This window comes from Epinephelus moara, chromosome 17, assembly GCF_006386435.1.
Source record: "Epinephelus moara isolate mb chromosome 17, YSFRI_EMoa_1.0, whole genome shotgun sequence".
In the NCBI taxonomy this organism is placed as follows: Eukaryota; Metazoa; Chordata; class Actinopteri; order Perciformes; family Serranidae; genus Epinephelus; species Epinephelus moara.
In genome coordinates, this window is record NC_065522.1 from 17,899,599 (window position 1) to 17,927,328 (window position 27,730).

The 27,730-nt window shown below is 41.1% G+C and overlaps 1 protein-coding gene across 1 annotated transcript in view; it reads right to left on the reverse strand.

Moving 5' to 3' along the window:
• Positions 1–776: 776 nt before the first annotated feature.
• col4a5 (collagen, type IV, alpha 5 (Alport syndrome)) overlaps positions 777–27,730 on the reverse strand; it is a 56,538-nt gene continuing 29,584 nt past the window's right edge. Inside the window, exons 6-49 of the mRNA XM_050067717.1 lie at positions 27,279–27,341; positions 26,852–26,905; positions 26,727–26,753; positions 26,015–26,095; positions 24,472–24,534; positions 24,326–24,361; positions 24,149–24,190; positions 23,955–24,047; positions 22,076–22,129; positions 21,923–21,979; positions 21,313–21,357; positions 21,175–21,228; positions 21,019–21,060; positions 19,972–20,065; positions 19,437–19,724; positions 18,779–18,868; positions 18,563–18,633; positions 18,205–18,396; positions 17,951–18,119; positions 15,747–15,839; positions 15,541–15,645; positions 15,353–15,450; positions 14,860–15,010; positions 14,381–14,494; positions 12,930–13,097; positions 12,684–12,773; positions 12,250–12,396; positions 12,037–12,135; positions 11,811–11,900; positions 11,553–11,692; positions 11,346–11,472; positions 11,017–11,196; positions 10,866–10,916; positions 10,587–10,772; positions 5,484–5,617; positions 5,018–5,090; positions 4,825–4,896; positions 4,576–4,704; positions 4,193–4,291; positions 3,809–4,021; positions 3,549–3,726; positions 3,347–3,461; positions 3,065–3,237; positions 777–2,773 (exon numbers count right to left, since the gene is read on the reverse strand). Coding sequence (XP_049923674.1) covers positions 2,692–2,773; positions 3,065–3,237; positions 3,347–3,461; positions 3,549–3,726; positions 3,809–4,021; positions 4,193–4,291; positions 4,576–4,704; positions 4,825–4,896; positions 5,018–5,090; positions 5,484–5,617; positions 10,587–10,772; positions 10,866–10,916; positions 11,017–11,196; positions 11,346–11,472; positions 11,553–11,692; positions 11,811–11,900; positions 12,037–12,135; positions 12,250–12,396; positions 12,684–12,773; positions 12,930–13,097; positions 14,381–14,494; positions 14,860–15,010; positions 15,353–15,450; positions 15,541–15,645; positions 15,747–15,839; positions 17,951–18,119; positions 18,205–18,396; positions 18,563–18,633; positions 18,779–18,868; positions 19,437–19,724; positions 19,972–20,065; positions 21,019–21,060; positions 21,175–21,228; positions 21,313–21,357; positions 21,923–21,979; positions 22,076–22,129; positions 23,955–24,047; positions 24,149–24,190; positions 24,326–24,361; positions 24,472–24,534; positions 26,015–26,095; positions 26,727–26,753; positions 26,852–26,905; positions 27,279–27,341 — 4,722 coding nt within the window. The 3' untranslated portion in view covers positions 777–2,691. The remainder of the gene's footprint in view (positions 2,774–3,064; positions 3,238–3,346; positions 3,462–3,548; positions 3,727–3,808; positions 4,022–4,192; positions 4,292–4,575; positions 4,705–4,824; positions 4,897–5,017; positions 5,091–5,483; positions 5,618–10,586; positions 10,773–10,865; positions 10,917–11,016; positions 11,197–11,345; positions 11,473–11,552; positions 11,693–11,810; positions 11,901–12,036; positions 12,136–12,249; positions 12,397–12,683; positions 12,774–12,929; positions 13,098–14,380; positions 14,495–14,859; positions 15,011–15,352; positions 15,451–15,540; positions 15,646–15,746; positions 15,840–17,950; positions 18,120–18,204; positions 18,397–18,562; positions 18,634–18,778; positions 18,869–19,436; positions 19,725–19,971; positions 20,066–21,018; positions 21,061–21,174; positions 21,229–21,312; positions 21,358–21,922; positions 21,980–22,075; positions 22,130–23,954; positions 24,048–24,148; positions 24,191–24,325; positions 24,362–24,471; positions 24,535–26,014; positions 26,096–26,726; positions 26,754–26,851; positions 26,906–27,278; positions 27,342–27,730) is intronic.

Below are 27,730 nucleotides of genomic sequence, written 5' to 3' on the forward strand. Positions count from 1 at the left end.
AATTGTTATAGGTCATTAAATTGTGCACAAATGTTTATGGCTGAGAAGTTTGTGATGTGTATGTGTATTGTTTGTTTGTAATTTTTGTTTTTGTTTTGTTTTTGTTTACAACACTTGTACCACAGCAGGTGCCTTTATTAATGAGGCACGCACAGGTCTACACATTTGCTATAATTCTGTGAATATTTACAAGTGTATGTGTGTATATAAGAAAAATGTCAATAAATATATTGTTTAAAAAAATGGGATTTTTATGCATCACAGAAATTCTATGAACTATCTGATTTAAAGCGTCATAGAGATCCTAGAATCTATCTATATGCAATGCCAATGCATCACATACACACAGGCACACGCGCACATGCAATATCACATCTGAGTGGAACGTTGAGGAGATGACCTTCCTCACACAATTACGCAACAGAACTGCCACATCACTCGCATTTTTCACATGGCTAACCATACATGAGCTTTTACTGTTATTCTGATCATGTCCTCCTCTTCTTTAATCAAAATTTCCTGCATTCTGTTGAATTTCAATGCTGCCTTTTCTGCATCAGTTTAGGGTGAAATTGTCTTTAATTTCATCAAAATAAAAGTCCTCTGCTACGTTCATATTTTTATTGAGGGTAATAAATGCATGTGCCCTGTGTTTCTCCAGAAATCTAGCCTATGGTTGGAGTAACAACCTTAAGTATTTATTAGGATGCTTTTCCACAGTAGGATATTCAACTATTCTCTTGTGGTGATAATCATACATTTTCTGAAGACAGCACTTTGGACATAGTATTTATTTCAGTCTTAAAAGTTTATAACAACTTCTGGATAACATGACATGAAAAATAAACAAAAAAAGAAAAAAAAAACAAATACACATTTTTTAATCGCACCCCAGGTTGACATAATTAGAATTCATAAAAGCAGTTTTGAAAAAATAAAAATAACAATAAAATCACAGGAAAAAAAAAAAAAAAATCTTCCCCCCTAAAACAGCTCTTGTAGACTTTCAGTACATCAGGAGTCTGTACACCCGACGTGAGAGAAGTGTCACATCAGGGACTGTTAACAACAAATGTACAGACACTTCAACCTGTGTTTCAACAGGGTCGAGTGTGAACACTTTTTTACCAATTTTAGATACAAATTCAAGCCAGTCAAAGTGGATTTGAAGGTTTTGGGGTGCAAAGCCCCCAAAACCTCAGGCCCTCTTTTTACGAGCAAAGCCCAGCACCTGGAAATGTTAAAGAACACAAAACAAATATCGAGGTTTTCTAATCAAGGAGCCAAGATTTAATTCAAATCCTTTTTGCACAAATATCTGTCACATTCCCCAATCATTAGACTACGTAAAAGCAAATCCCCTTTATCTCAGTTCAACATTTATCAATTCTACAACTTGAATACAAAAGGTTTAAGTGATTGGCATCGTTAATATCATACAAGACTGTTACGTTGAAGGGAAAATGGCTCTGTCTGTGCTCAGTAGTTGGCTTTATTTTTCAGTGAAATGCCTGAACTTTGTTAGCGTTTGAAAACAGCGAACAATCTCCCCACAGCCGAATAAAGTTTATATACCTTTTTATCCTCTTTTTTCAAATATATATTTATTATATATAAAATACTGTTTCATTCATAAAAGCCTTACTTTGTACAATATCTGAGTCGATGTGCGTCAGTAAGCATTGAAGTGAATGCATGAATGTGTGTGGGTGTATGTGTGTGTAATTGTGTGTGAGCGCGTGAGTGTGTGAGCTAAAAAGGAACCTGGAAAAAATTGTCGTATAACAAACAGCTGGTACCGATTCAGGACCTAATACACTAAAAACAAAAGGTGTTTTACACAATATACACATTTTATTACTTACAAAAAAAAAAAGGTAAGAGGAAGAAGGTGTAGGCTGATGGTTAGAAGGTGGGCTACAGCAGGGTTAGTACCACCAAATGTAACGTTAAAACCACAGAAACATGACGGAGATAGAGAGAGAAAGAGTGTGTGAATGAAGAGCTAGTAATAATAATAAAAAAAAAAAAAGGCAGTCTCGCTAAGGAAAGCTCATCGTCAGTGCATCTCTCATCTTGGATGTTCCGAAGTCAAAGTGCCGATTTGGTAACCGTGGAGACCATCCACTCCTCATCAATAAGGCCAAAAAAAAAAAAGAAAAAAAAAGAAGAAGAAAAAAAAAAAAAAAAGCGCACTTCTGTCTAGACAGGGATGTACAGTATCACATTTTTGTTGCACCAACGTCAAAAGTGACTTTTTTTTTTTTTAAAAAAAAACAAGAGAAAGGAAAATGTGATCCTTTTTTTGGGAAAGAAGGGAGAAGAATGAAAAATGCACTTTTGTTGTCACACATCCATCATGGCACCATTTAGTGGATATTTTTCTGCTTTCATTTTGAGGTACTTCTTAAGAGAAACAAAGAATAAATGTAAGATTTATTTACGTCAGTTTTTTTCTTTTCTTTTTCTTTTTTTTTTTAAGCTGTGTTGCACAGTAGCACCATTGTTTAAGTTGTAAGTTTGTTTTCCGGAAGACAATGCACCATTGGAATTCCACCTTGTCGTCAGGCGACGGCCTATCCGTCGCTGTGACCACCGCCCCCACCCCTTACTTGTCTCCCATCATCCAATCATCTCGGTATTGATTTATGCGTCCCTGGCAACGGTGGGTTTGCTCGTTGCCGTGTGCCGTTACGTCCTCTTCATGCAGACCACGCAACGGCTGACGCGCGTCCGTAGGTTACCCGCCTTGAGTGTCTCCGACTGGGGCTTCCTGTAAGGGCCAAAGGGGGAAGGTGGTTACGACAGGGAGACGGACATATGTGCTTTATATCATTTTCAGATATCAATTCAATTTTCAGGCACGTTAACAGTGAAATTAATTGTTTTTCTGTTTTAAAATGAGCGTTCGACCATTTAAAAAACAGATTCTCTCTCTTCTCATCTGCGACCCCTCTCTGTCCTACATCTCTAAATCTCTTTTGTCTATATCACCCTTTTTTAATGCATCTTTCGTGCTTCAACTTTCACTCATGCAACAGCTTCTCCACTCATGAATCCGCACCTGAACATCTCAGAGGGTTCCACAGTGGCCAGCCAGAAGCTGTACGAGTTGCCGTAGTAGTTGCACGTCCCTCTGCCGTGGCACTCTATAAAGGGCGCGCTGCGGAACTCCTCCAGGCAGGAGCCGGGGGAGGCCAGGGCCTGACCGGAGCCCTCTGCACCTGCACTGGTGTGCTGAGGAGGAGAGGGAAGACTGGTTATGTACTGGACTGCATGTGTGAGGGTAAAGGTTGCGTTAAGCATGTAGATGTGAACAAGAGTGCTGAGTGCAAACATGTCCTACCATCATGAAGGAGTATCCTATCCACAGAGCTTCCCAATTCGAAGGGCAAGTGGGAATCTGGATGGTCTGACTGTGGACTGCGATCACCATGGCTGGAGCTTCACACACTGAACACCTACACACAGAAATGTACAGTTACACATCTTGCATCATCCCTTCAGTCGTCCTCTCTTCCTTCTTCTTCCCTCTGTCTCCACCCTACCTGCTGATGTAGGGCTTGATGCCCTCTCCAGTGATGGGGGCCATGGACATGGGCATGGGCTCCGGCGTGGACAGCCAGTAGGAGTAGTCGTTGCGGGAGGCAAAGTTGCAGACGTTGTTGATGTTGCAGAACATGAAGGGCATGGTGCTGAACCTGCGCAGACAGCTGCCGGCCGTGCCTGGAGCAGAGGAAGAGGAAGGTCAAATATATGATGGTAAAATAAGATCAGGAGGGCTGAGTAAAGTTTAACTCCTTCGTACCAAGGTCCTGTCCGTGCGCCCTCTCGTTGCCCTGCACGTACAGCAGGGAGTAACCGTCGTAGATGAGGTTAGTTCCTTCGGGACAGTAGGGCACATCCTGACCTTGGCTGTGGCGAGTGATGAGGAAGCCGTGGGCTGCAGAGACTGAGCCCGGAGGACCGGGAAGACCCTGTGGACCGTCTGAACCAGGGGGACCAGGGTAGCCACGCTGACCTAAGATCAGAGGAAAGGCGTGTATCAGAAATTAAACTAAATCGTTCAACCACTTAGTCCCGCTGTGTTTCTGGTTTTATAAATTATTCGCCCACCTTCAGTCAAGATGGTATTTTTAACAACTACAACTGAGCTGTGATGGTTGGTACGTCTGGTTCCAGTGTCACTCACCAGGCTGACCAGCGGGTCCGTTGTCTCCCTTCCTGCCGGGTGGGCCGCTGAAGCCAGGAGGACCCTCTGGACCAGAATCCCCAGGATCACCAGGCAGACCTGAGAGCACGGAGACAGAGAAGAGTACTCATTGTTAGATTAGTGAACCGTCTCTGGTGCTAGAACTAGCAACTTATGCAACATGACCCTATATCGATATAAATGGTGTTGTCTAAATCTGTATCTTGTTTGAAAACATATCGATATATCGTACATAGTTACCTTATGAAAATGTCATTGTAATGATCAGACATGTTTCCGATAGGTTGACTGTCCTAAACAATATTATTTTTATCTTCCCGTGACTTTCTTCAGATCGCATCAAAGAGTCCACAGTCACTCACCTGGAACTCCGTCACGCCCAGAAGAACCAGGGAGTCCCCGACCACCGGGCAGGCCTTGAGGACCAGGGGGTCCTCGCTCTCCCTTCACCACGATGGGAGCTGCAGGTACACCGGGGTCACCAGGGGGGCCTAGAGGTCAAATGTCACAAAGGAGAATAATCAGTCATATTTTGTGTTGAAATAAACAGAATTTCTTTTCTATTCCTGACACTATTCACTGTAACCGAAAATCCAAATGTGTTCACCCACCAATGGGTCCGATATCTCCAGGGTCACCGGGAAGGCCGCTGCTGCCAGGAATTCCTGAGTCTCCCTTTGGTCCTGGCAAAAACACAATGATACAAATGTTTGGGTTTTGCTTGCAATGAAACCACAAGATAAAAGTACAGTTTTGGATACTAGGAAGATACAGGAAAAAGCTGTGGGAGTATGGTGGACTAACCAGGGAATCCAGGAACGCCAGGCAGACCGATATCTCCCTTCAGACCAGGACTACCGGGAAGACCAGAGGGACCCTGGTAAGAAAGAGGTCCACAGTTACAACTCCACAAAAAGTTTAACTTTGCTTTTCTTAGATCCAAATCTACCAAATTTAAAGGTCCAGTGTGATGGATTTAGGGGGATTTATTGGCACACATTAGCAGGTGCTTGGCTAGCGGCATTTGCGACAAGCCAAGCAACACTGGATAAACACTGATTTGTAACGTTACACTGCTTTATTCAGCGTTTTACCGGTTTAAATCCCCTGATCTGTTTGTTTTGGAGAGGAAGAGACCTCTACAGTAAGGAATCCTAACCGGGAGTTCACACTTGAACACAGGAGAAGTTTCATCTGGTTGCAATCTGCAATCCTCACCACTAGATGCCCCTAAATCCTACGCACTGCGTCCTCAACCAAATAATCTTACCGAGAATCCAGGAGTGCCACCGTCTCCCTTCTGTCCGGGGAAGCCCGGCTGGCCAGGAGCTCCGGGAATACCCTTCTCTCCCTTAATGCCGCCACTTCCTGGAGGCCCACGGGGACCCTCTGGTCCGGGTCCACCTTCATACGCAGACGCCAAAAGTCAGGAACAGAATGATAGGGAAATGACAAAATAACATACAAGTTTCTTCTCATTATAGTCTCACCAGAGATTAGTTTGGTTTCCATTTAGCAACTCAAAAGCAGGATTTTCTACTGTAAAAAAATTCTATTACAAAGCTGTGTTGTCTCAACTTAGATTAACAACTGAAAAGATGAAGTTAACATAAATTTACTTCATATTTTAATCTGCATAAATGGAAACTGAACTGACCCAGACCTTTGTTTTTTTTTTACAATGCAGCCAGTAAAATTAACAAATTGCTTCAGACGTCAACTTCCATTTCATCCACAAAAACCTTTGCAACACAGAACAGAAGCGTATTTCTTACATTTTACATAACCGGCTAAGAAAACCTTCATATTGGTGATGTTGCTAACCATTTAGAGACGTTATTTTACATATAATTTCAGTCAATATTTCTCAGAGGCAGAGCTGAGGTCCGATCTTTGCTATTCAAATTTGCCAGTTTACAAACTAGCTTTAAATCCTCCAGCTTTACCTCAGAGAAACTTGTCTGTCAGAGTTGAAAAAGACGAGGACGACAAGGAAGAAATGTAAAAACCAAAGCGTATTGTTCACACAAAATGTCGAGAAAACACAATAGGATTAAATGTGTTCATGTGTTTGGGTGATAATGAGCCGTCCTGAGTGCCCAGTCTGTCCTGTGGGGTGAAGAAAGGGTAAAACACAACTGCCAACATCAACACTGATGTTCACTCAGTCTCACACACTCTCTCCAAATGTCACTCCTAATCAAAACAGAACATGTTATGATACAGATGGAGAAAATCCCATTTAAGAGCATGTATCAAAACCATCAAACCACTGGAGTCTAACCTGGAGGACCTAGGGTTCCCAGAATTCCCAGGCAAAGCGGAGCCGGGTTGACGGCGCAGGACAAAAAAAGAAGAGGAGGTTAAGACAGAAGCAAGCATCAGCACAGAAACAGTCAGACTAATAAATATTTGTCTTTTAGTAGCCAGGAGGTATTAACCAAAAAGGCTGCCTGGTGTTACTGTTAGCATGTAGAGACCTTTAAAGGCAAGCTAGGCGGCCATTTTGGGATTTGGGAGATACTGCTGATTACTATAACAAAAACATTTAAGCTACTATGTTTAAATTAGTGCTTATGTACAAACAATTAACTTTCAGGAAAATCCGACAGAGCTAAAATTACACTACGTAACACACACTTAACACAATGATTTAACGTTTCAGGTGAGTTAGTGATATCATGGTGTGTTTTCGTGTACAAACTGTATGATGCTATTTGCATAACACACCTACATGTGATCCAGGTAACATGCTAACTGCCGGAAAACAACTACTGTGTGTTATATTTTTTATAACTCTTAAACAATTTGTTTTAAAAAAGGGTGCTTACTTGTTAAAGGTGCATCACATTACCATCAGTGTGCATAGAGAGTGAAAGGAGACAGTTATTAGAAGAAGTGAAGAAGAAGAAGTCAGACAGGAGAAGATGAAGTGATTTCCCAGAAGGCATTTGTTCCCTTTAGATCAGAGAGTAGGGTTAAAGTCAGTGGTGCGGAGAGGAACGTGCAATAGACGTCTGGACGCCGTTGATCTGACCTGCTGGACCTGCGGCAGCCGGATGCACGTGTCATCACATGAGGAGGCGGGGCCACACCGCAGTGGGTGGGGCCAAGCCACGGGAAACACAGGGGGTAAAATATCATAGCTTCATTTTGTCACCCTCACACCCAGAGAAACACTTGTGTGTTTTTGACTAGCCTAACACAGCGCTGGAGTGTGGTCAGTGTTGACATTTACTTTAGAAAAGAAACAATTTTATGAATGAATAGAACAGCAAATATGTTTAGGTTGTGGTTGTTTTACTGTAAATATGAATTCCAATCTGGGAGAAAATATGCATATGAGAGTGATATTATTCTATTTTAAATAAATATTTCACAGGCTTCAACAACTCATAACAGAAATCTAAAGATTTAAGTATAATAATTACCAACAAAAAAAAAACAAGTTACTGCTATCAAAATAAAATTTAATCTCTACATAAAGCGTGCTATACATGCTACAATTTTGCCTGCTCCCACGTGTGTTTAAATTTATTTTTATGGTTTTACATGTGAACGCTGCCAAGTTGTAGTGATATGAATGTGAACATGTTAACCCTTTGAAACCTGGAGCTACATCACTTTTCTTGTGCTGCTTTCATACACCTTCCACAAGTATTCAAATCTTTGAACCCTGAGCTACTCTGTGTGATTTCTTTCAAAAAAAAAAGAAAAAAAAAAAAATTAAAATGAAAGGAAAAACTATATTTATATAATTATCGTTGTTTTATATTTAAAATTATGGTACATATTTATTAGAATTTTTAAGCTCTTTTTCCAGGTCATTTCCTTTTCTTTTTTTTAACTTTTCTTTCTGATTTTCTTGATTTTAATTTTTTTCTTTTCTGTTATTATTTTATTTTATTTATTCATTTTATATTGTTTTATTTTTGCTTTTTAAATTTTTTTATTTACTGGATTAAAAATTATTTTACATATTTATTAGATTTTTTAAGCTCTTTTTCCAGGTCATTTCCCTTTTTATTTATTTTTTTTACTTTTCTTTCTAATTTTCTTGATTTTAATTTTTTTCTTTTATTATTTGATTTGATTTGATTTATACATTTTTTATTGTTTTATTTTTGCTTTTTAATTTTTTTTTTATTTACTAAATTCTTGCTAATTTCTTTGGGGTCATTTCGTAGGTCGTTGCTCATTGCCTTCTTCCCATGTTTTTGAAAGAACCAAAGCCAATGTGCTCAGGTTTCAAAGGGTTAAAAAAAGTGCCATAATTTATTGCAATTAATCTGATTCCAAAAATTGATGATTTGGAATTTATCAGACAGACTGAAGGATGAAGTTTTTTAGTTATGGGTTGAGAAATGTCTCTTAATAAACCATTTAAAAACCCACTGGATTAGGTGGAAAGTTGTTTCTTACAGGCTTATTTTTCTTAATCCATATTTTTATAAAAGGCAAAATGTTATTTACAGTAAATTCAAATTTTCTTTTCACTCAAAACCATCGCACTGGATGCCATAAGCTGTGCATTATCTCCCCGAGGTGTGCGTCAGGTCTGTCCACTCTTTCCAGCATTGTGTTAGGCTTGTTCCCACTGTGTGTGTTTGTGTTGGGACAAACAGTGTCCATGCAGATGACTGATTGGTGGGACAGAACACGGGACAGCAGAGCCAGATGCAAACCCAGACACTCTCAACTAGACTCTTGGCTTATTGTTTTTGGTAATAATCCACTAGCCGTATCAGTGCCAGTATCAGTAGTATTTTTTCAGATGCAAATTGAGAGTTCTGCTGAGGTTGTTTTGGCTCAGCTGTTTCACACCAACACTTCTTCAAAAATGATTCAACACGACCACAAACACTGGACACACACTGGTTATGAGCAAACACATACATATACAGGACATCAGCGCTGTGGAGAGATGGATAGATTACAGCTTCCCCCACTGTGGGATTAGGAGAAGAGGGCAAGGGGGTGAGGAAGACACAAGGATGGATGGATTGGTGGATAAAAGAGAAAAAACTTGATGATGATGAAACAAAAAAGTGCCATTAACACATGCTCTCTTTGGGGTCGAACCCTGGGGACAAACAGTGATCGGTGCGTGCGGAGCACCCCGACATTTCCTGGTGAAAAGATATTTTTATCATCCGTGCTCAGTGTTGATAATGACTGGACAGGTTGTGCTCAGACAGTGACATGGTTCTTACACTGGTGGTGGTGGCGATTGGTGCAACAACTTCCCATGCAAATCAGCTGACATGGAGATGAAAGCATTCACATTTAAAGTGCAGGTGTCTGCCATTTGCTGTCTGGGTTTCGCTGGTTAGGTGAAGTGAATGACATCAGTTCCTCACTACCTTTTCTTAAGTTTGAATCAATAACGTTTTGTAATGTAAATTCAGAACTTTGCCCACTAGATTACGCTGGTGGTTTGTGTGTTTTAGACCATTAACTACAAGCTTCCTTTTTCTGCGGTTATTCCACAGGCTAGTTAATAACATGTCGGGCAGGAAATCCAAAGTGTGGGATCATTTTGAGAAGGTGAAGGATGAACCCAAGGTGATATGTAAACTCATCTTCATTGGTCGACTACAAACATGACATATCATTTGAAACATGGAAGTAGCTACATGCCCATTAGCCACTTAGCACAATCATTACTGCTTTGCCGACAGCGTCATTAACAGGCGGCTCGCTCAGTGTGTGACTCAGTGTAGAACTTGGTAAATTTACCAAGGTCTGTTTGGAAATCTATAAGATTTTATATTAAATGACTGAGATTCAAGAGTTCTTTGAAAAGACCAAATTATCCTTTCCTATCCTGACCAATTGTTTTCTGCCAATGTTTCATATTAAACAGTCCAAGATCAGGACTGTGCTGCCATTTGGTGGCTGGATCTCAAAAATCTGCATCTCACTGGCACATTTAAGCACCAACAAGGAAGATTTAAACAGTTTCTGATTGCAAACTGCAGGTAATTATAGCATGACTGACAAAAAAAAGCTCAGTTAGCATCTTGTTCACTATGATCACAAGCAAGTTTTAAGTCTCTGACTTTCACACTTTCGCAATAAGAGATGCCAAGAGCTGGCTGAAATAAGGTTGCTGTAGTAATGTGAAGTATCCATGATTTGTAGTTAATGAGTTAAAACACACAGACTACCAGATAAACAGGGTTTGTTGCATTAGCACCATTTGGACCCTAATAATGATTGGAATGTCCTACACATTACACCCCACCCACTTGTTACTGTAGGTGAGTAAAACAAACTACCACTTGATCGAGGTCTGACAGATCTGACAGAAAACCAGGCAGCAATTTCTGGCAGCACATGTGGTGACAAATTTTATATTCAAGTGCTTTACCTGCTCTTCCGGGTGGCCCAGGGGGTCCTTGGAGTCCTTTGGGGCCTTGAAGAGCCAGTCCTGGAGCCCCAGGAGGGCCAGCGTTGCCTGCTGGGCCGGGCGCACCGGGGAAACCAGCCTCTCCTTTAGTGCCAGGGAAACCGGGACTGCCAGATGGGCCGGGAAGACCTGGGTCTCCCTTTGCACCTTAAAACATAGTGAGAGATAAAGTAGAGGTTGTTACAGAAGTGCAATAATCACAACAAATAAAAGGGTTATATATAGTGGGGGGTTACTCACCTGGCAACCCTGGAAGCCCAGAAGGACCAGGACCACCATAACCAGGAAGTCCTGAAGTAGAAATAAATCAGACGTGAATCAAATCAAAACTAAATACACTACATATCAATTTAAAGTAATTTTCTTCCAGTCATGTTGACGAGCGACTTACCTGGCTCTCCTTTGACTCCAGCCGGTCCTGGGATCCCGTCCCGACCTGCCTGACCCTTCTCTCCTGGCAACCCTGGTCCTCCTGGTCGGCCAGACTCTCCTGGTCTACCAGGCGCGCCAGTGAGACCTGGGGCACCGGGCCCACCATCGAGACCCTTGGGACCAGGGACGCCGGGAGTACCTGACAAGAGACAATGCTTCATTCATTATTTTAGCCCCTACAGCCCCTTATCAGAATAACCAGACTCAGCATCATATATGTGCTTCACTGACACCACCTGCTTGTGCCCTCTGAGGGGTCTTTCCTGAACTTGCTGTGGTCAAACATACCTTGGAATCCTGGGAGTCCAGGGTCGCCTTTGGAACCTGGTCCTCCTGGTAAACCTGGAAGGCCGGGTGCTCCTGGACTTCCTTTAAGTCCTGGACTTCCTGGGAACCCTGGCTGGCCTGGTTCACCCTATGAGAAAGAAAATGAGGTGTGACCCTACATTTAAGAGGTTTTCTGTAGTAGGACATTTCAAAGGTTGAATCCTGTACCTTGGGTCCGGACTGTCCTGGTGGTCCAACTCCAGCAGAGCCTGGTTCACCTTTAGCTCCAGGGAAACCAGGTCCTCCTGGCTGTCCGGAGGATCCTGGCCTACCTGGCGTACCTGGCAGACCCTTCTGCCCTGACGGTCCTGTCACATCATCAAAATGTGATGTCAGCATTTATGACAAAGAAATCAAGTGTTGGAGAAATTTGGAAACATCTTTCAGTGAGTCACCAAGAACCAGCTGTGACACATTCAAACTCACCTGGAAATCCCATTTCTCCCATGCCACCCTTTGATCCTGGACCTCCGGGAGCACCTGGGCCTCCTGGGATGCCAGGATCTCCCTTAGGACCTGCAGCACAATGTAAATAGCATGTTAGAAATATATTTGCATGTGTGCATTTATGTATGCATGTGTGTGTGTGTGTGTGTGTGCATGTGTGTGTGTGTGTGTGTGTGTGTGTCTGTGTTGGGAGGTAAACCCATACCTGAAGGTCCAGGGAGTCCAGGGCGTCCATCTGATCCTGGCAGTCCGGGGTCACCATTGAGACCAGGGATACCTTTCTGACCTGGAAGACCTGGGGCACCTGAAGAACACACACACACATAACGTGTATTTAATAACACAGTAAATAGTCATTTCATTTGTTGACCTATTCTTAAAATGAGGTACATTTTGTGTGCAGTGAAGGCCGCTGTACCTGGTAGTCCAGGATCTCCTTTGGCTCCCTTTGTGGCCATTGGTGGCTGGCTGGTTCCTGGGGGTCCCTGGACACCAGGGTCACCTCTCTCTCCTTTACCACCAGGACCGCCGGGTCCTCCGTCTCTACCCGGGAATCCAGGCTCACCTGGAGAGGAGAACAGGAGATAAGAGAAGTTCAGTGGTCATCAGCAAGGTCCTTTGGTTCTTTATTCTCTTTAAAAGCTTTCACAGAAGGTGGAAGTAACAAAACAGACATTTAATAAATGAGGATATCATGAATTATTCCATGGATTACAAACTCTGAACTCGTGTCAGCTTGTATTCCTTTAATACACTGTTTTCTTGTATTAAAAATAATACAAAGTGGTGACATGACTTTGAACATATCCTGTGTGATATATGTCTTTTAGGGCTGTATGCAAGAGTCATTACCTTTAAGTCCGGGAGCACCAGGCCCTCCTGGTCCTCCTGGCCCTCCAGAAGGTCCTGGAGGTCCCATAGGACCCATGTCTCCTTTCGAACCTTCAGCCAGTCAGAGAGGATGAGTTATTGAACAAAAAAATACATGAAATAATCAGTTACACAGTCCATCATTCGTAGAGCTATAGCAAGAAGGTCATATTTTAACATATTTTATTGGTAGCGCTAACGCATTATTCAAAGATAGTTATATGTTACCTGGCAGTCCAGGCAGGCCGTCCCGTCCAGGTCCTCCAGGAGGTCCTGGGGTTCCAGCTGGTCCTGGGGAACCTGGGAAACCGGGGCTACCTCTGTCTCCTGGCAGACCTGGGATGTCTAGACCTGGAGGACCGGGGTCTCCCTTCTCTCCGTTTGATCCAGGGAATCCTGTAATGATGGTATCGAGACTTTACTGTCTGGTCAAAGGAAATATATTTCAACTCCAGGTTTCCAGTATAGAAATGATCTGAAGACAAATTAATCTTTTTTACAGAGTGCTGTCTTCCCCTGGAGTGGGGAGTCCAAAATAAGATGTTACATCTAACTATTTTCTGGTCTTAATACACACAACGCGGAGGCAAAGCAGCAAATTAAAACACAATATATCCTCACAAAACAATACTATGTGTTTAAAGTATATCATACATTTCCATGTGTGTTATGTGTCACCATTGACTGGCCAACAACCAGCACCAGTATTGGGTTACAATACCTTTCTCGCCTTGGCATCAGAGGGTCGCAGGTAAGGAAGGGGTGCGTTTCAAAGCGCAGAGGGCGGAGCGTTGGAATAAGCCGAAGATGAGATGAGGAGAACAAAGTATATAATGCATTAAATGCATTAAAACATCTATATGAAGCCGGCTTTCAAACACTCTGAATATGCAGCAACCAGTGCATGCTCAGAGTATTGAAAATGTTGCTGGACATGTGTTAGTTTGTGGGTTCTGTGTGCATTCGAAGGAAGAGTGATGTGAAATTCTGTGAGGTTAGTTTATGATCTGTGTGCTCGCGAAGAAACAGCGTTGAGTGATGTTAAGTGCGGTGATGGTGAGGCCTGACGTGTGTTGCTCTGAGATACAGAAGCTGTACAAAGACAAAGTGCAGAGTGGTGATGCAGTCAAGAAAGGGTGAGAGAGCTGTGACTCTTTTGGTGGCATCTTAAAATCAGAGAGGCGGTGCTCAAACGAAAGCAAAGACAAGATGAAGATGTGAGGAAAAGTTCCCCAGATCAAGGTACGGTTGCCATCCAGTGTAGTGGTGGTAACCGTGCAGATGCATATTCATTAACCTTGATCACCAACACACCCAAATGGTGACCGTGTTCTTTCAAATCAACCACACAAACAATCGACACTCAGTCTGGTGCTCACATGTAAAGTGTGCAATATATAGTTTGAACCCCTGTACCAAAATTACATCCAGACACATGTACAAGCTCAAAACATGGACAAGTGGGTGGTCATGCAAAGTCCTGGGTGACTTTCCAAACAAATTAACAAATATTTCAATATTGTAAATATGTAAAAACATGCACACATACAGTACAAAATGACAAAGAACACATCAGATGTAGCAAGAAATAGACAGACTACACACGTGTTTGTTCCAGTCAACACAATGAAAATTTTGAGACAAGCTTATGCAGGAAGAGACAGCCTTATGTATCTCACCTGGTGGTCCCATTGGTCCAGGGGGTCCAGGGGAGCCTGGCTGCCCCAGTGAGCCGGTGGTGGCAGATCCAGGTGGGCCACGAGCTCCAGGTATACCAGGGCTACCGGGTTCACCTGCATGAAGACAGGAGAAAAAGTCAGCTCAGTGTGCTGTTGGCTTTATTAGATTGTGGGTAGATTGTAGAGTTTGTAAGCAGAATATACATGGAAGTGCAAATGGAGGAGAAGTTTTACAAAACTAGCTAAAGCTACAACTAGTAGCTATCCATCAGACTTGCTCTACAGCAGGAAACAGCACTTCAAAATAAAAGCTCTGTGCCAGGATTTCACTGTACCTCAAAATAAAGTGTGTTTTTTACAATCTTGACACGTTCGCGGGGCATTCAGAATGGGCCCACAACCCACTTGTGGACCACAACCCACAAGCTAGGAACCACTGCCTTAAAACAAATCAAGTCAGTGACAGATCTGCTGATTACCTTTAGTTCCCGGTCCGCCATCAAATCCAGATCGTCCGGGTGAACCGGGGCCGCCAGGGAAACCAGGATCTCCCTTTGGTCCGGGGAAACCTTTAGATCCAGGTACTCCTGGCAAACCTGGGGGGCCAGGAAGGCCAAAGCCAGGCTCACCCTGTCACACAGAGGGTGGGGAACGGTTAATTCAATGTACAGTAAATGAGGCACCCTGTGATATACATTAACCCATGGCCAGAAAACAGGGCTGCGTTTACCTCAAAACAAGTGCACATTTCATAAAAAATTGTTCATCTGGGTGAAAATCTGAAATCAATCATACAATTTCCAGCGCAGCCACTATATGGTCTAACTGTGTCTTGTTTTTAATTTGTAGAAAGGATTTCGCTCATGTGTGAATGCACCCTGAAACTGCAAATTTTAGACTGGCCTTTTATTGTGACCAGCCCAAGGCACATCTGTGTAGTAATGATGCCGTTGATATGCCACAGCTACCTACCTTTGGTCCAGGGAACCCAGGCTGGCCGGGGAGTCCATCCACTCCTGGTCTTCCTGGTCCTCCAGGAGATCCTGACTGGCCAGGGATACCTGGGAAACCTGGAGGAGGAAAGAAGAGAGAAGTGAGGGGGAGGAGGAAGAACAGGTGGTAGGAAGAGAAATCTCAGTCATGATCCTTGTTGTCTTTACCTTTAACGCCTGGGGGTCCTGGAAGTCCGATGCCTGGGAGTCCAGGGTCACCCTTCGCTCCTGGTAAACCAGGGAAACCATTCTGTCCGGGCTGACCTGGGTTACCTGCCAGCCAATCAGACAACAGAGACACCTTGGTTACAGTTTACCTGGAGTGAGCACTGCAAGAAAAATATGATCTTTACTGTAAAGTAACAATTGCTCACCTGGCGATCCAGACAGTCCTGGCTCTCCATCCAGTCCTCTGGGTCCTGGTAAGCCTTTCTCGGACACTGTGAGGCCTGGTTCACCTTTAGCACCTTTATGGTGTGAGAAAGCACAGGCGAAAGTGAGGTGACTTTACAGGATCTCTTGTTTTAAAGAGAGAGCGAAGGGCAAGATAAGAACTGCTGCATAATAGTAAAACATCGTCTGTCAAATGGATGACTTCAGTGAGCAGATAAAAGTGTGCTGGTACTTAATATAAAATTAGCAGAGTCTTTTTTAGTCTTTATAAAAAACCCTTTTCATTCTTTTCATCAGTGGACCCTTACAGACTAAAGGAATATGAATAACGTATCTGGCAATCAAGGAATGGATACATATTCTGACTTTATGACAGCTTCAGAGGAGGGGAGTCACACTAGGAACTCCTCAGTCTTCTCTGGTGCTTGTGGTTTCAGTAAAATGAACTGAACGATTGAGTTGTGGAGAATCTAATTGGGCTAACTATGGGTAGCATCTACATATTGACAAAAGTTTAAACATTTATATTTGTATGCGCGATCTAAACAGCTGACTAACATTAGCTCAAGTAGGTAGCCAACAACCTGTCTTATACATTCAAAGAGCTTGTATAAAAATGAACAGCCTGGCAACCAGACCAGGCCTCTAACTGAGACAGGCCTTTATTTGTCAAATATAATGGCAGTTGGCACGAGACTATCTGTCGTCTTTGATTTTAGATATTGGAATATAATGACACACTGTAGCTTGAATGTTGCCTTTAGAGCTGAAATGATTTGGTAGCAATTGATAGAAAATGTATTTTAGTCACTGGTAGAAATGCAACCATCCATTGGTATTGATTAATTTGAAATATTATATGTGCTTAATATGTTCTCTAAGTTCAAAATATAAGCAGTTGCTCACAAACAACAGAAAAAGACTATTAATGCATTCAAGTCTGGGTAAGGCAAAATCTGAGATTTACATCTAAACACAGTCTACCTGTTAGAAAACACTTGTTAAAAACATGTGAAAAGACCGGGAACTATACAGTACTGAATTGTGGCGTTAGACCATTTAGGTATGTAACAGGGTCAATTATACAGCAGTAATATGTGTAACAAAGTCAAATAAGTATTATAATTATACAAAATTTGTTTTAGTTGTTATTACCTGACATGCTTAGGCCTCCATAGTCAATATGAAGAACATCTGATACTCAGTTTCTGTAACCCTACAAGGTAAGCGATATTGCTCCTGAGGTAATTTCCATGTTTTAGCGCTGTTACGCTATATTTAAAAGTTCATTTTTCAGCTTAAATTTATAATCTATGAACTATAATATGCTAACATATTCCTGATTCACTTTATTTGTGTAGGGGTTACAGTTATATGGTTGTAACTGTCGGAGGATTTCGTTTTTACCTCTTGCTGTCAGGTATGTTTTCTGTGTTTTATTGTACTGAATTGAAGGTAACATGGCTGCCCTTTTGCTGTTGTACTCCATGGGAGAGAGGCTCGAGTTACATGGCCGTAATCTACGAAGGATTCTGTTTTTACCTCTTGCTGTCAGAGTTGTCAGGTCTAAGATATCCACGGACTGAGCCTTTCCATATCAACACAACGCAGACAACACTAGAGTCCACTGGCTACAGTTAGACTGTCACCATTTCTGTTATGTCCTCTTAATGTGTCTTGCAGCCTGAATTGTCTCTTCCTGGTCTTATTAATACAGTTTTCTTAATCACTATAGGCAGATATCTGCGTATGTATACGTTCTGGTTTCCGTTTATAGTCCAAGTAAGATTGACACATCACATTTGAGCGGCAGGTAAGTGTTTAGAGGCAGAACACATTGGCTGAAATGCCATCTCAGAACCCATCGACTGTGGTCTGATTACAATTTAACTTCATATTAGCACTTTTTAAAAATCTGCAGATAAACGAGATTAGTTTAAATAACTGGCGCACAGCTAAGGGAGTGTTGGCTTAGATATCTGCTGGATACACCGGATCTCCCGAAATATTGGCTGTTGCCCCCAGAGGCTTTATCTTAATCAGACGATAGCCAATGGGTTTTGAAACGGCAGTTTTCTGAACTTGCGGTATTAGAACTTACAGTGTTCCTCCTAAATGGAATGTAGTGAATAAATATACTTCAAATATACTACTTTTAGAAAGTAACCTAAAACTCAGTTCTTACCAGGTGCACCAGGTCCGCCAGGTCTTCCTGAGACGCCCTGGACACCTTTCTCTCCTGGAGGTCCCTGAGGTCCAAAGCCAGGGCTTCCTGGAGGACCTCTGTCTCCTGGGATACCTTGGGAACCTGGCTCACCAGGGATACCACGTTCTCCTTTCACCAGCAGAGAGCCCTGTATGACGCATTTTAGTTATGACATGGATCATGGATGGATCAATCAATCACAATGATGGACAGACCGAGTGAAAGCCACCTACAGGAGCTCCTTTGGGTCCAGGGGCTCCAGGCTGTCCGTCACGACCAGGGCGACCATCCAGACCGGGCAGACCAGGTGGTCCGGGGAAGCCAGTGTCACCCTTATCTCCCCTCACACCGCTGACTGTGATGGCATCGCCTGGGTCTCCCTTCTCTCCTTGGAATCCTGGAGCACCTTGAGAACCGGGGGAACCCTGGAAAGGAAAGAGAGCAAAGAGGAAAGTGTTGTTTAGCCTGGTTTATTTACTAGGTAATTCTAGCTTTATAGTATTCATTTCCCATATCTCCATATTACAACTTCCATTTCATGAATATCTGTCTTAAGATGATAGGTGCTGTTTAAGTTTAAGGAGTACTTACAGCAGGTCCAATGCTACCAGGTGTTCCTGGGTATCCTCTGTCTCCTTTGATACCTGGGCTACCAGGAGAACCTGATGGGGGAGAGAAAATGAATACAGTAACAATGATGTAATAGATTCCCACTGTTTATTGAGAATGATAATTAGACAGCGCATTAGAAACTAAGTCTAATGTCTCATGTGGGAATCTGTTTAGTAGAAAGTTAGGTGGTGTTACCGGGGAATCCGGGCTGTCCTGCTGGTCCTGGGGGTCCTGGGATGCCAGTGGTACCGCCAAAGCAGTTCACACAGGTGTCTCCCTTCTCACCTGAAACAGTAGCAGATCCCTGAGGTCAGTGTTTTTATGTAAACTCTGTAAATGTAATCCATTGGTACCAGCCAAGCAGGCAAATAGTGCTCCAAAGTAAATTTTGGCGAGGGAACAACTGGCATGGCCATGTTCAAAGGGGTCTCTTGAGCTCTCACCTCAATATATGGGAATGAAAATAAGCTCTATGGGTTCTCATGAGTCTCCCCTAAACTTGAGAAGCCTTGTTCCCCGTAAATGTTTTGCTCCTTACAATCAACACTTCTTCAAATTAAAGTGGTGTATTTGTCTTTTTAAGGAAAAGGACAACCAGCCTATCTGAGGAACAATGAATCGTCTAACATGTAAATATAGATACCTAACATTAAAACAAGATTGTTTTGGAACTCATAATATTAACTATGACACTATAAGTCTGTGCACATCAGATAATTAGTAACACTGACTGTACAATAAGAAACCAAAGTATAACAGTATGTTATTCCTTAACTCTCAACAGCATTATAGAATTCTTGAAATTCAATTATGACTTCACACAATCACATACACAAACAACAGAATCTCTCACCTTTCTGTCCTGCCTCTCCGGGGTAACCTCTCTCTCCCTGCACACCGGGACGCCCGGGCTCTCCAGCGACGCAGTTTTGTCCTGCCGTGGAAAAGCCCGGAGGTCCGGGAAGCCCTGGTGGACCCTGGGCACCAGGAGACCCTGAACGTCCAGGGGGACCTGGCAAAGACAGCCCTGGAGCGCCGATGTCTCCCTTCTGACCCCTCTCTCCTGGGAAGCCTGGAGGTCCAGGCTGACCACCACCACCGAAACCTGGAAGTCCTGGTGCTCCTGGAGGTCCTGTTAAACCTGAGGAGGACACAAGGGCAAAGTTCATATAAAAAAAGAAACCGAAACAATTAAAACACCTCAATGCAACTCAGTTATTTAAAGCTGCAACTAACAATTCATTTTTGATTAATCTGCCAATTATTTTTAGACTATTAGCAACGGCAGCCTCATCCATTGTTCTTTAGCCAGCATCTTTAGCGTTATTAAAACAACCTGACTACAGATGAAATATTTGAATGTTTTGTGTTTGTGTGAGTGGGTTTACCTTGTGGCCCTCTATCTCCTTTGACTCCAGTTGCTCCCGGGTATCCGGGCTCACCTTTAGGGCCGACCTGACCTCCTGCCTGTCCGCCAAGCACCTGGCAAAATTAAATGAATAATTATTAATTATTACTATACTTGGTGTTATTAAAATCATTATTTTTAACAAATGAAATAAAGTAAAAAATGGAGGTGATCATTTTACAATATTAATTTTAATATATAGAAAACAATCTAATTCAATCACGGTAAGACAGAGGAAGATCATGACACCACCTAGTGATCAAATTAGTGAACTGAGCACTTATTTTTTTAAATTGTTTTCAACATTGTTTTTAGCTTGATTTCCAATAGCAAAGTAGAGTTTGATTGAATTAATAGCCTATATCCACCAGAGGAGATGCTAAGGGCTTTAAATAATATATTTTCTTCTTATTAATAAACAACATAATATATGGATAGACAGAAATGTCCCCATCTAGTGGTCAGAAAGATGTAGTGCACCAGGAATCAACTTGGACAATTAGATAGGGTGCATCAGCTCCAGATTAGATTACTTTTTTTTTCTAACATTAGTGGAGCTCCCACCACAGCCAGTCTTCTGTTGTAGTGGTTCCCAACTGGTGGGTCGCAGGCCAAAAGTGGGTCGCAGGTCCACGCTGAATGGACCGCAAGTGACTTGCAAACATGTCAGGTTTGTAAAAAACGCACTTCATTTTAAAGTACAGTGAATTTCTGGTAGAGCTTTTATTCTGAAGTGCTGTTTCCTGCTGTAGAGTGAGTGACAAACAGACAGCTACTTGACAGAGACAGCAGACTAGTTCCAACAACACGGCCAGAGGAAGGTATGATGCTGAATATGTTTAACTGTGTGGACCTTGAACTAATGAGCAAGGAGAAATCTGGATCCTGTGGCTGGACCAGTTGGGAATCAGTGACTTAAACTATCTGGTGATGAAGACCTGCTGACAGCTCCAGAAAAAACTACTGAGCCTGTAAGTGGTTAGAGTTGAGATAATTTTGTTAAATAAGAGAACTATAGAATACACACCACTCCCGGTGGGCCTGGATATCCACGATCACCTTTTAAGCCCTTAATAAAAGAGAGATGGGGGAAGTTATTGAAACAATCAATTACATTGATGTATAACTTGTTGTATATAGTTTGACAATTGATTTAAAGAAAAAAGTTGGACAAAAAACTTACTCTCTCTCCATCCCTGCCTGGAGGACCTGGCAGGCCTGGGTCTCCTTTGATTCCCTGATAGTGAACAAGGAAAAGAACGTTATACTTTGTTCACTACAAATAAAGCTAAAAACATGTGAAGAAGAGATCAGAACTCACAGGGAAGCCTGGAGTTCCAGGGTCGCCATCTTTGCCTGATTTGCCCTGTAAATAGGAGACGACGGTGATCAGGGTTCAAAGTCGAGACATTTGTGACATTTATGTTCAGTTTCCTAAATATGAACTTACTTAAATGTACCTCTGTATTTCTAAGATCATACAAGCGAGGATGTCTTTGGAAAGTGAGGATTAATTTTAAGTATTCTGAGTTACTGTTAAGGCCTCAGTTTGCTTCAAATGAACGAGGAGAACATTTTGTATGAATATGTCTAAAAGTTCTGAATGGTCACGCCCAAAAAAGCCAACCATCAAAGCTTCTTCCTGGCTGCATCCCACTCGTTTTCCCAAGAATTCAGTCTTTTAGTCTTCTATTAGGTGGGCATGATATTCAGATTTCTGCGGAAAGTTACAAAAAACGGTTGGACCAAACCCTCACCCCGAATTCTGATTCTAAAAAAGGACTCCAGGTGCTTTAGATGATTCAGTAATTACTCTGGAGTCCTTTAGAATTTTAGCTGTAGGAAAGGGTTAGGGCAATATGATGTGGATGAAGGTCTTCAAAGCACAGAAGTACAGCTGTAAATCTGTTTTTTGTGAGAACTTTACTTACTCTTTTGCCTGCTTCCCCTGGTTCTCCCTTTTCTCCTTTCTGTCCTCCAGATGGACCCTACAATGACAGCAAAACACACAACATGGCTGTTAGGAACAGGGCTTGTTTGTGCTTTTGACATTATGATGTTCACAGGTGGGAATAGATACTTACAGGAGGTCCTGGGTAGCCTGGATCACCTGGAGGGCCTGGAATTCCTGGATCACCCTACAGAGAAAGAGTTCAAACAATATTGGTGATTGAAAATGCTCTCCAATGTAATAATTAATCAGGGATCTACAAAGCAGGGTCTAATTAGACAACTGCTCATGACATTACAGTAGAGCTGAGCGTCATGTAGAAAATCAAATATCACAGTTTCTTTTTTTCAAATACCTCAATATGTATACTGCAATGATATTGTAGGGTTGTAGAAAACGACATCACTTTACGTAATACAGCTTTTAAAACCAGGAAAAGATAACACTTACAATATCTATATAATATCAATTTAGCGCCCAGCCCAGCTTTGCAGATTTATAAATTGAGTTATTAGAGTAATTGTATTGGCTACAAACTCTTTACCCCAACAACATGAATAAACATGAATACAGGAATGCTCCAGATCCACAAAATAAACCCTTCCAAAAAACAATACTGTACAATCCATGCTGTAACTTATCCCTGCACCCGTATGATTTGACTAGTTGACAGTGTAACAGCTCTGTGAGGTAGTATACGGAGCAACAGGTGCAGAAATTATCTGCTGTCATCATGTGGCTAAAGTGGGAGTTGCAGCATGCAGCAGTTTATACAGGGTATGTAAAAAATAGATGCAAATATTGTTACAATCACGTTAGGCTTATCTATTTATTTTTTCCTGAACCCTAAAGGAAAAATTTCTTGCAAGTCACATTTACTCAATTTTTTAAAATAAATCAGGCTAATTTGGGCTTCGGTTGAAACCTGTTTGATATCAGTTTTGTTGCCTTTTACGACTATTTAACGATTTTAACTTTTTGTCCTATTTACATTTACATTTTTTTGTCACCTGCAGCTTTGAGGGGCAGTGGTGTAAGAAAGTTATGGTGGGCCCAGTGCACGCCATTGTGAATGTAGTGTCTTGACACAAATAGAGACTTGACATTGGATAACATCAACATATTTATTACCCAGGAATCAATCATCATTGCATATCTGACAAATATATCAAAGAAAATTAATCCTTTGATTAAATAGTTTTAATGATTTATTTAAAGATGTCATAGCTTATGCAGATAAAGCATATCATTTTGTTTTCGATTGCTACTGACAGGGCGTTTGTCCCTTCTTAAAATGTACATTTACTTGAGTTTTAGGTTAATTTAAACTGTCTTTCATTTCCTCAGTTTTAATATACAAAAGTGTTTTATCAGTTCCTACAAAAGTTGTTGTTTTCATGTCTTGTCTGTTTTAATTATTGACACGTAAAGCACTTTATGAATAAAGATTATTATCAAAAAGATTATTTAAAAAAAGAAAAATAAAAGTTACCCATGACGTAGATGGGTTTACCTTTTTGAGGAAATATATAGCAAATGGCACCATTTTTAAATTAGGAATATTCTTTTTTTTTAACCATTCCTCTTTAAACACAGGAATATATTCAAGGTGGCAATCTGAATCACTTGCAAGGGCCCGCTCTCTCTTCGGGCCCCTCCACCCCATGGGCCACTGTGCAACTGCACTTCCTGCACTGTCTATATTTACATCTCTATGGCCAAAATCTTCTATCACGTTATGTAATCTGATATCACGGTAACTGTATTTATCACCATACAGTAATTGTTGTGTAAACTCAATTAAGTAAAAAATACTGTACTGCAGCGCTTTGATTATTTTCTTCTTTTAGGAACTTCCATACAAACAAAAAATCAACAGCTTCACGTGACACAACACTTAAGTTAAACCCTATCATCCTATCGGCCAACCCTATTTGGTATAATCAACTGAATCATAGTTATAGACGCTTTGTGTGTTCAATGTAAGACTGGCATCACTCTCAGTGTCTTACCTTGTCTCCTCTCTGAATCTCTGTCTCAGGTGGCCTCTTCTGTTCTCCCACTTGCCCGGGAGGACCAGGAGGTCCTGGCAGACCTGGTTCACCCTGTGTTCACACACCAGAGGAGATTAAGGGTTAACTTTAAAGCTTTGTATTAAAGGTAGAAGGTGATGATCAAACTCTGACACCGTTAACGCGATAAATACCTTCTCTCCTTTGGGTCCTTGGAAGTTCAGTCCCATGTTTCCCTGTTGGACAGAGCAGGAAAACAACAAGCTCTCAGTTTGAGACAATGACAAAGAGGATTCATGTAGAGCAAACACGTGAGAATGTCGTCATTGTAAAATCAGTTGTTCTATTAACACGTCGATGTTTGAACTCACCTTTGGTCCAGGAAGACCTGGAGGACCTGGACGACCCTGGAAAACAACCCCAGAAAACAATTCTGTTGGACTATGATTCACTTTAACAATAGTTCAGTCAACTGAAATGGAAAATACACATGATGTTTTGAAGAAGCAGTCTTCACCTCAAGACCTCTGGGTCCTGGAGGGCCGAGTGGACCCTCCGAACCTTGTGGTCCAGGAGATCCCTGTGAACACACAGAGAGAAAATGTTATACAAAGCCTTTAAAATATACTTAAAGAGTTACTTTACTGTGAAAATAAATATTTTAAGAGCACTTAAGAGTATTATTATGAGTGTTTTAGTTTTTTATGGATACAAAAATTGCTCTGAAAGATGGAGGTGGTTTGTTCTAAACATTTGGCAATAGTAACAAGAGATGTTCACATACCCTTTTTGTTTCTTTTCCTATACTGACACTACAATCTGAACTTGCGTACCGACCGATATGGAATACCAATCTGATCCATTAAGGAGCGAAATTCCACATTTTTGACGCCCGGCGGGTTGGTCAACCAGAACAATGAATCCAACACTTTTGTTAGTCATCTTTGTCACTTTTGTGGAACGGAGTTTCAGACGTTTGCTCCTGCACTTTGTCCTGTTTTTTTTCTTCTTTGCTTTGGTAAACTTGTCGTGCTCTCTGCGTGACGTGTCTTTAAATGCTTTATGAGACTGCTGGCGTTGAAATTGGCAACAATAGTGTCAGCCCTCAATACTCAAGCCTTGCATACTTTACTCGTAGGAGTTTCATGTGTAAAAAAAAATTGCTAAATTACTGACATTTTGTTTACAGTGAACGTTAAATTATTTACTGAAAATCAATTCTTCTTTGTTGCTCTAAAATGGTAGTTGCCAGTGGCTGCACAAAGCAACTTACTCTGTGGGCTTCTGTTGAAGAGCAGCAGAGAAAACTGCTCTTAATTCAGGTGTGAAAGTACTTAAAGGTTTATTAATAAATAACGTGGTGTCGTATCGATGCACAGCCTTGCGTACTTGCTGATACCAGATCCAGCATTTTAGCCAGTATCGGAGACATTACCAATACTGGTTCCTGTATTGGTTTCCATACTGGTAAGGGAACATCTCTAAAAATAACGAATATATAGATGCTTCTCCCCTGTGAGTCAGGTTTATCTTATTTTTATTGTTCCTTGTATTTTCTAAAAAAAACTGCCTCATTTTATTTGCTTGAATCCTGAATTGTTTTAAATCAATGCAGGATTATTGAGCACATCTTTTAATATAAAGATAAATCAGATAAAAGTTTTTAATTGTGAAAATATAAGGCTTTATCTGAAGTCTCAAGATATAACAATACATATTTTGGTCACTTTAGAGGAAAGAATAAAACGCTTTCTAATATTTCAGCATATAAATGATCAGATGCAAAGACAAGCCATCAGACTGTCCACATTAATAACCTCTCAACATACAGTATTCCCCTTATGAAGCTTTAAGGTTATAATCTTCTTTTCTTGACATTGTCTGACAGCGTCATATACAATTCTGTATCAGTTTGTTTTTCCACTGACGTCATATGATGTTTACAGAATCAAATATTCAAACTCAAGACTCTACCAGGGTCAGCCTGACATATTTGGTATCTTTGGAAACTTGAAACTTGAAAATGATTTTTTAAGAGGTTAAAATACACAGAAACTCACAGGAGCTCCTGGCAGTCCGGGCAATCCCACTGCTCCATTCTCTCCAAAACGATTGGTGGAGATCACATCGCCTGGGTCACCCTGTGAAGGAGCAGAGGGAACAATATGTCAGAGGTTTGTCAACAAGAGGCAAACAAACATCCGCTGTTTCTTCCAGGTTTGTTATTTCAAAATCAAGACACTGTTAATCAGAATTCTGAACAAATTAAACAGCGCCATCTTGTGGCAAAAGCACAAAAATCCAACTGGACAGTTTTATATCACAGAAGAGCCTTCAAGTCAAATAAACTCCTGATAAAATCATTTAAAAACCTAATTAACTAAAGAACAGCTGATCAAACTGAGTGAGAATTTTGTTTGCAAAGATCTTCCCTGTTGAGGAGCCTTAAACATTATAATATAATGCAATACTAAGCCTTGGACAGCCAAAAGAATTATTAAGAAATTTAGCTTTTTTTAAATTTACACTGCAGAAGAAAAAAACAACATAAAAATGTAATATATGAAGAATAATATAAAACAAGAATAAAATAAACACAAAACCAAAAGTCTATTTCTATTTATTTAGTATTTTTTTGTAATTTGATGCACTTTTTTCTTAATTTAAGTTTTACCCAGGAGCTCTGATTGGGCAAAACATTAAACTCTATGTGTGTCTATCAATAAGAGTGATACACAGGTAAAATTAGTCCCGCCTTAACGATACACTTACCTTTTGTCCTGGCAGACCAGGTGGACCCTAGAGAATAAATAAAGAGAAGAAGAAAATGTTGAAGAAGAACATTTTTAAATAGTCTGCCAACAAAAAAAACGTTCTCTTCAATGCTGCAAACTCACCTGTCGTCCTGGCTGTCCAGGAATTCCTGAAGTTCCTTGGAAACCCCGTTCACCCTGGAGAGTAGAAATACACTTCACACACAGCCCACTGATAATATATAAAAGCCTGTATATTAAAAACATGCTAAGATAAAGCTGGTAAGTGGACCTTGAGTTAAGACTTTTTTGTCAAGACCCATAAAATGTTTATTTAATGGCATAATGGAGGGGGGGGGGGTTCAATATGAGAATAATGAGAATCTGGCAAAAATCACTTCAAAGGTCAAATTTTTGGACAAAAGACGACCATATGTGAAAATATTCAATGTCAGTATTATCAGAAATATATAAGAAGCATCTTAATTTTTAGGGGTTTTTTTTCTTGCTTTGCAGAACTTCTGTCTAGTTTGTTTTTTATTTGTTTTCCAAAACACTTTTCATCAGATACCTTTGTTCCGTTGCATCCGGGCACTCCTCTCGGCCCTGGAGGTCCATCCTGCCCAGGCAGACCCTGAGGAAACACGGAGTAAATAAGAAGTTAGATCACATATGCAACTTGACTTTTTAGTAAGAGTAGTGTTAGGATAGTGTGGTAATTATTTCAGACAGGGGCGAAAGTAATGAATTAGAACAAAGATGATTTTTTTTTGTGTACTTGTAGCTTACCGAAGTTTTTCTTTCTTTTTGTTTCAGTGAAATCAACAATTTTACAAGAGCAGTTTTTATCCCAAGTATTGTAATTCCGTTATGGAGTAAAAACCAAAGTCACATAAAAAAGTTCTGATACTGTGTGAGAATAGAACAAAATAGTATAGACTGATATTTAAAAAATAGCATTAGTATTTTTGTAATTCAAAATAAATCAAAATGAATGTTGCATCTGTCTAAATTAATCACTGA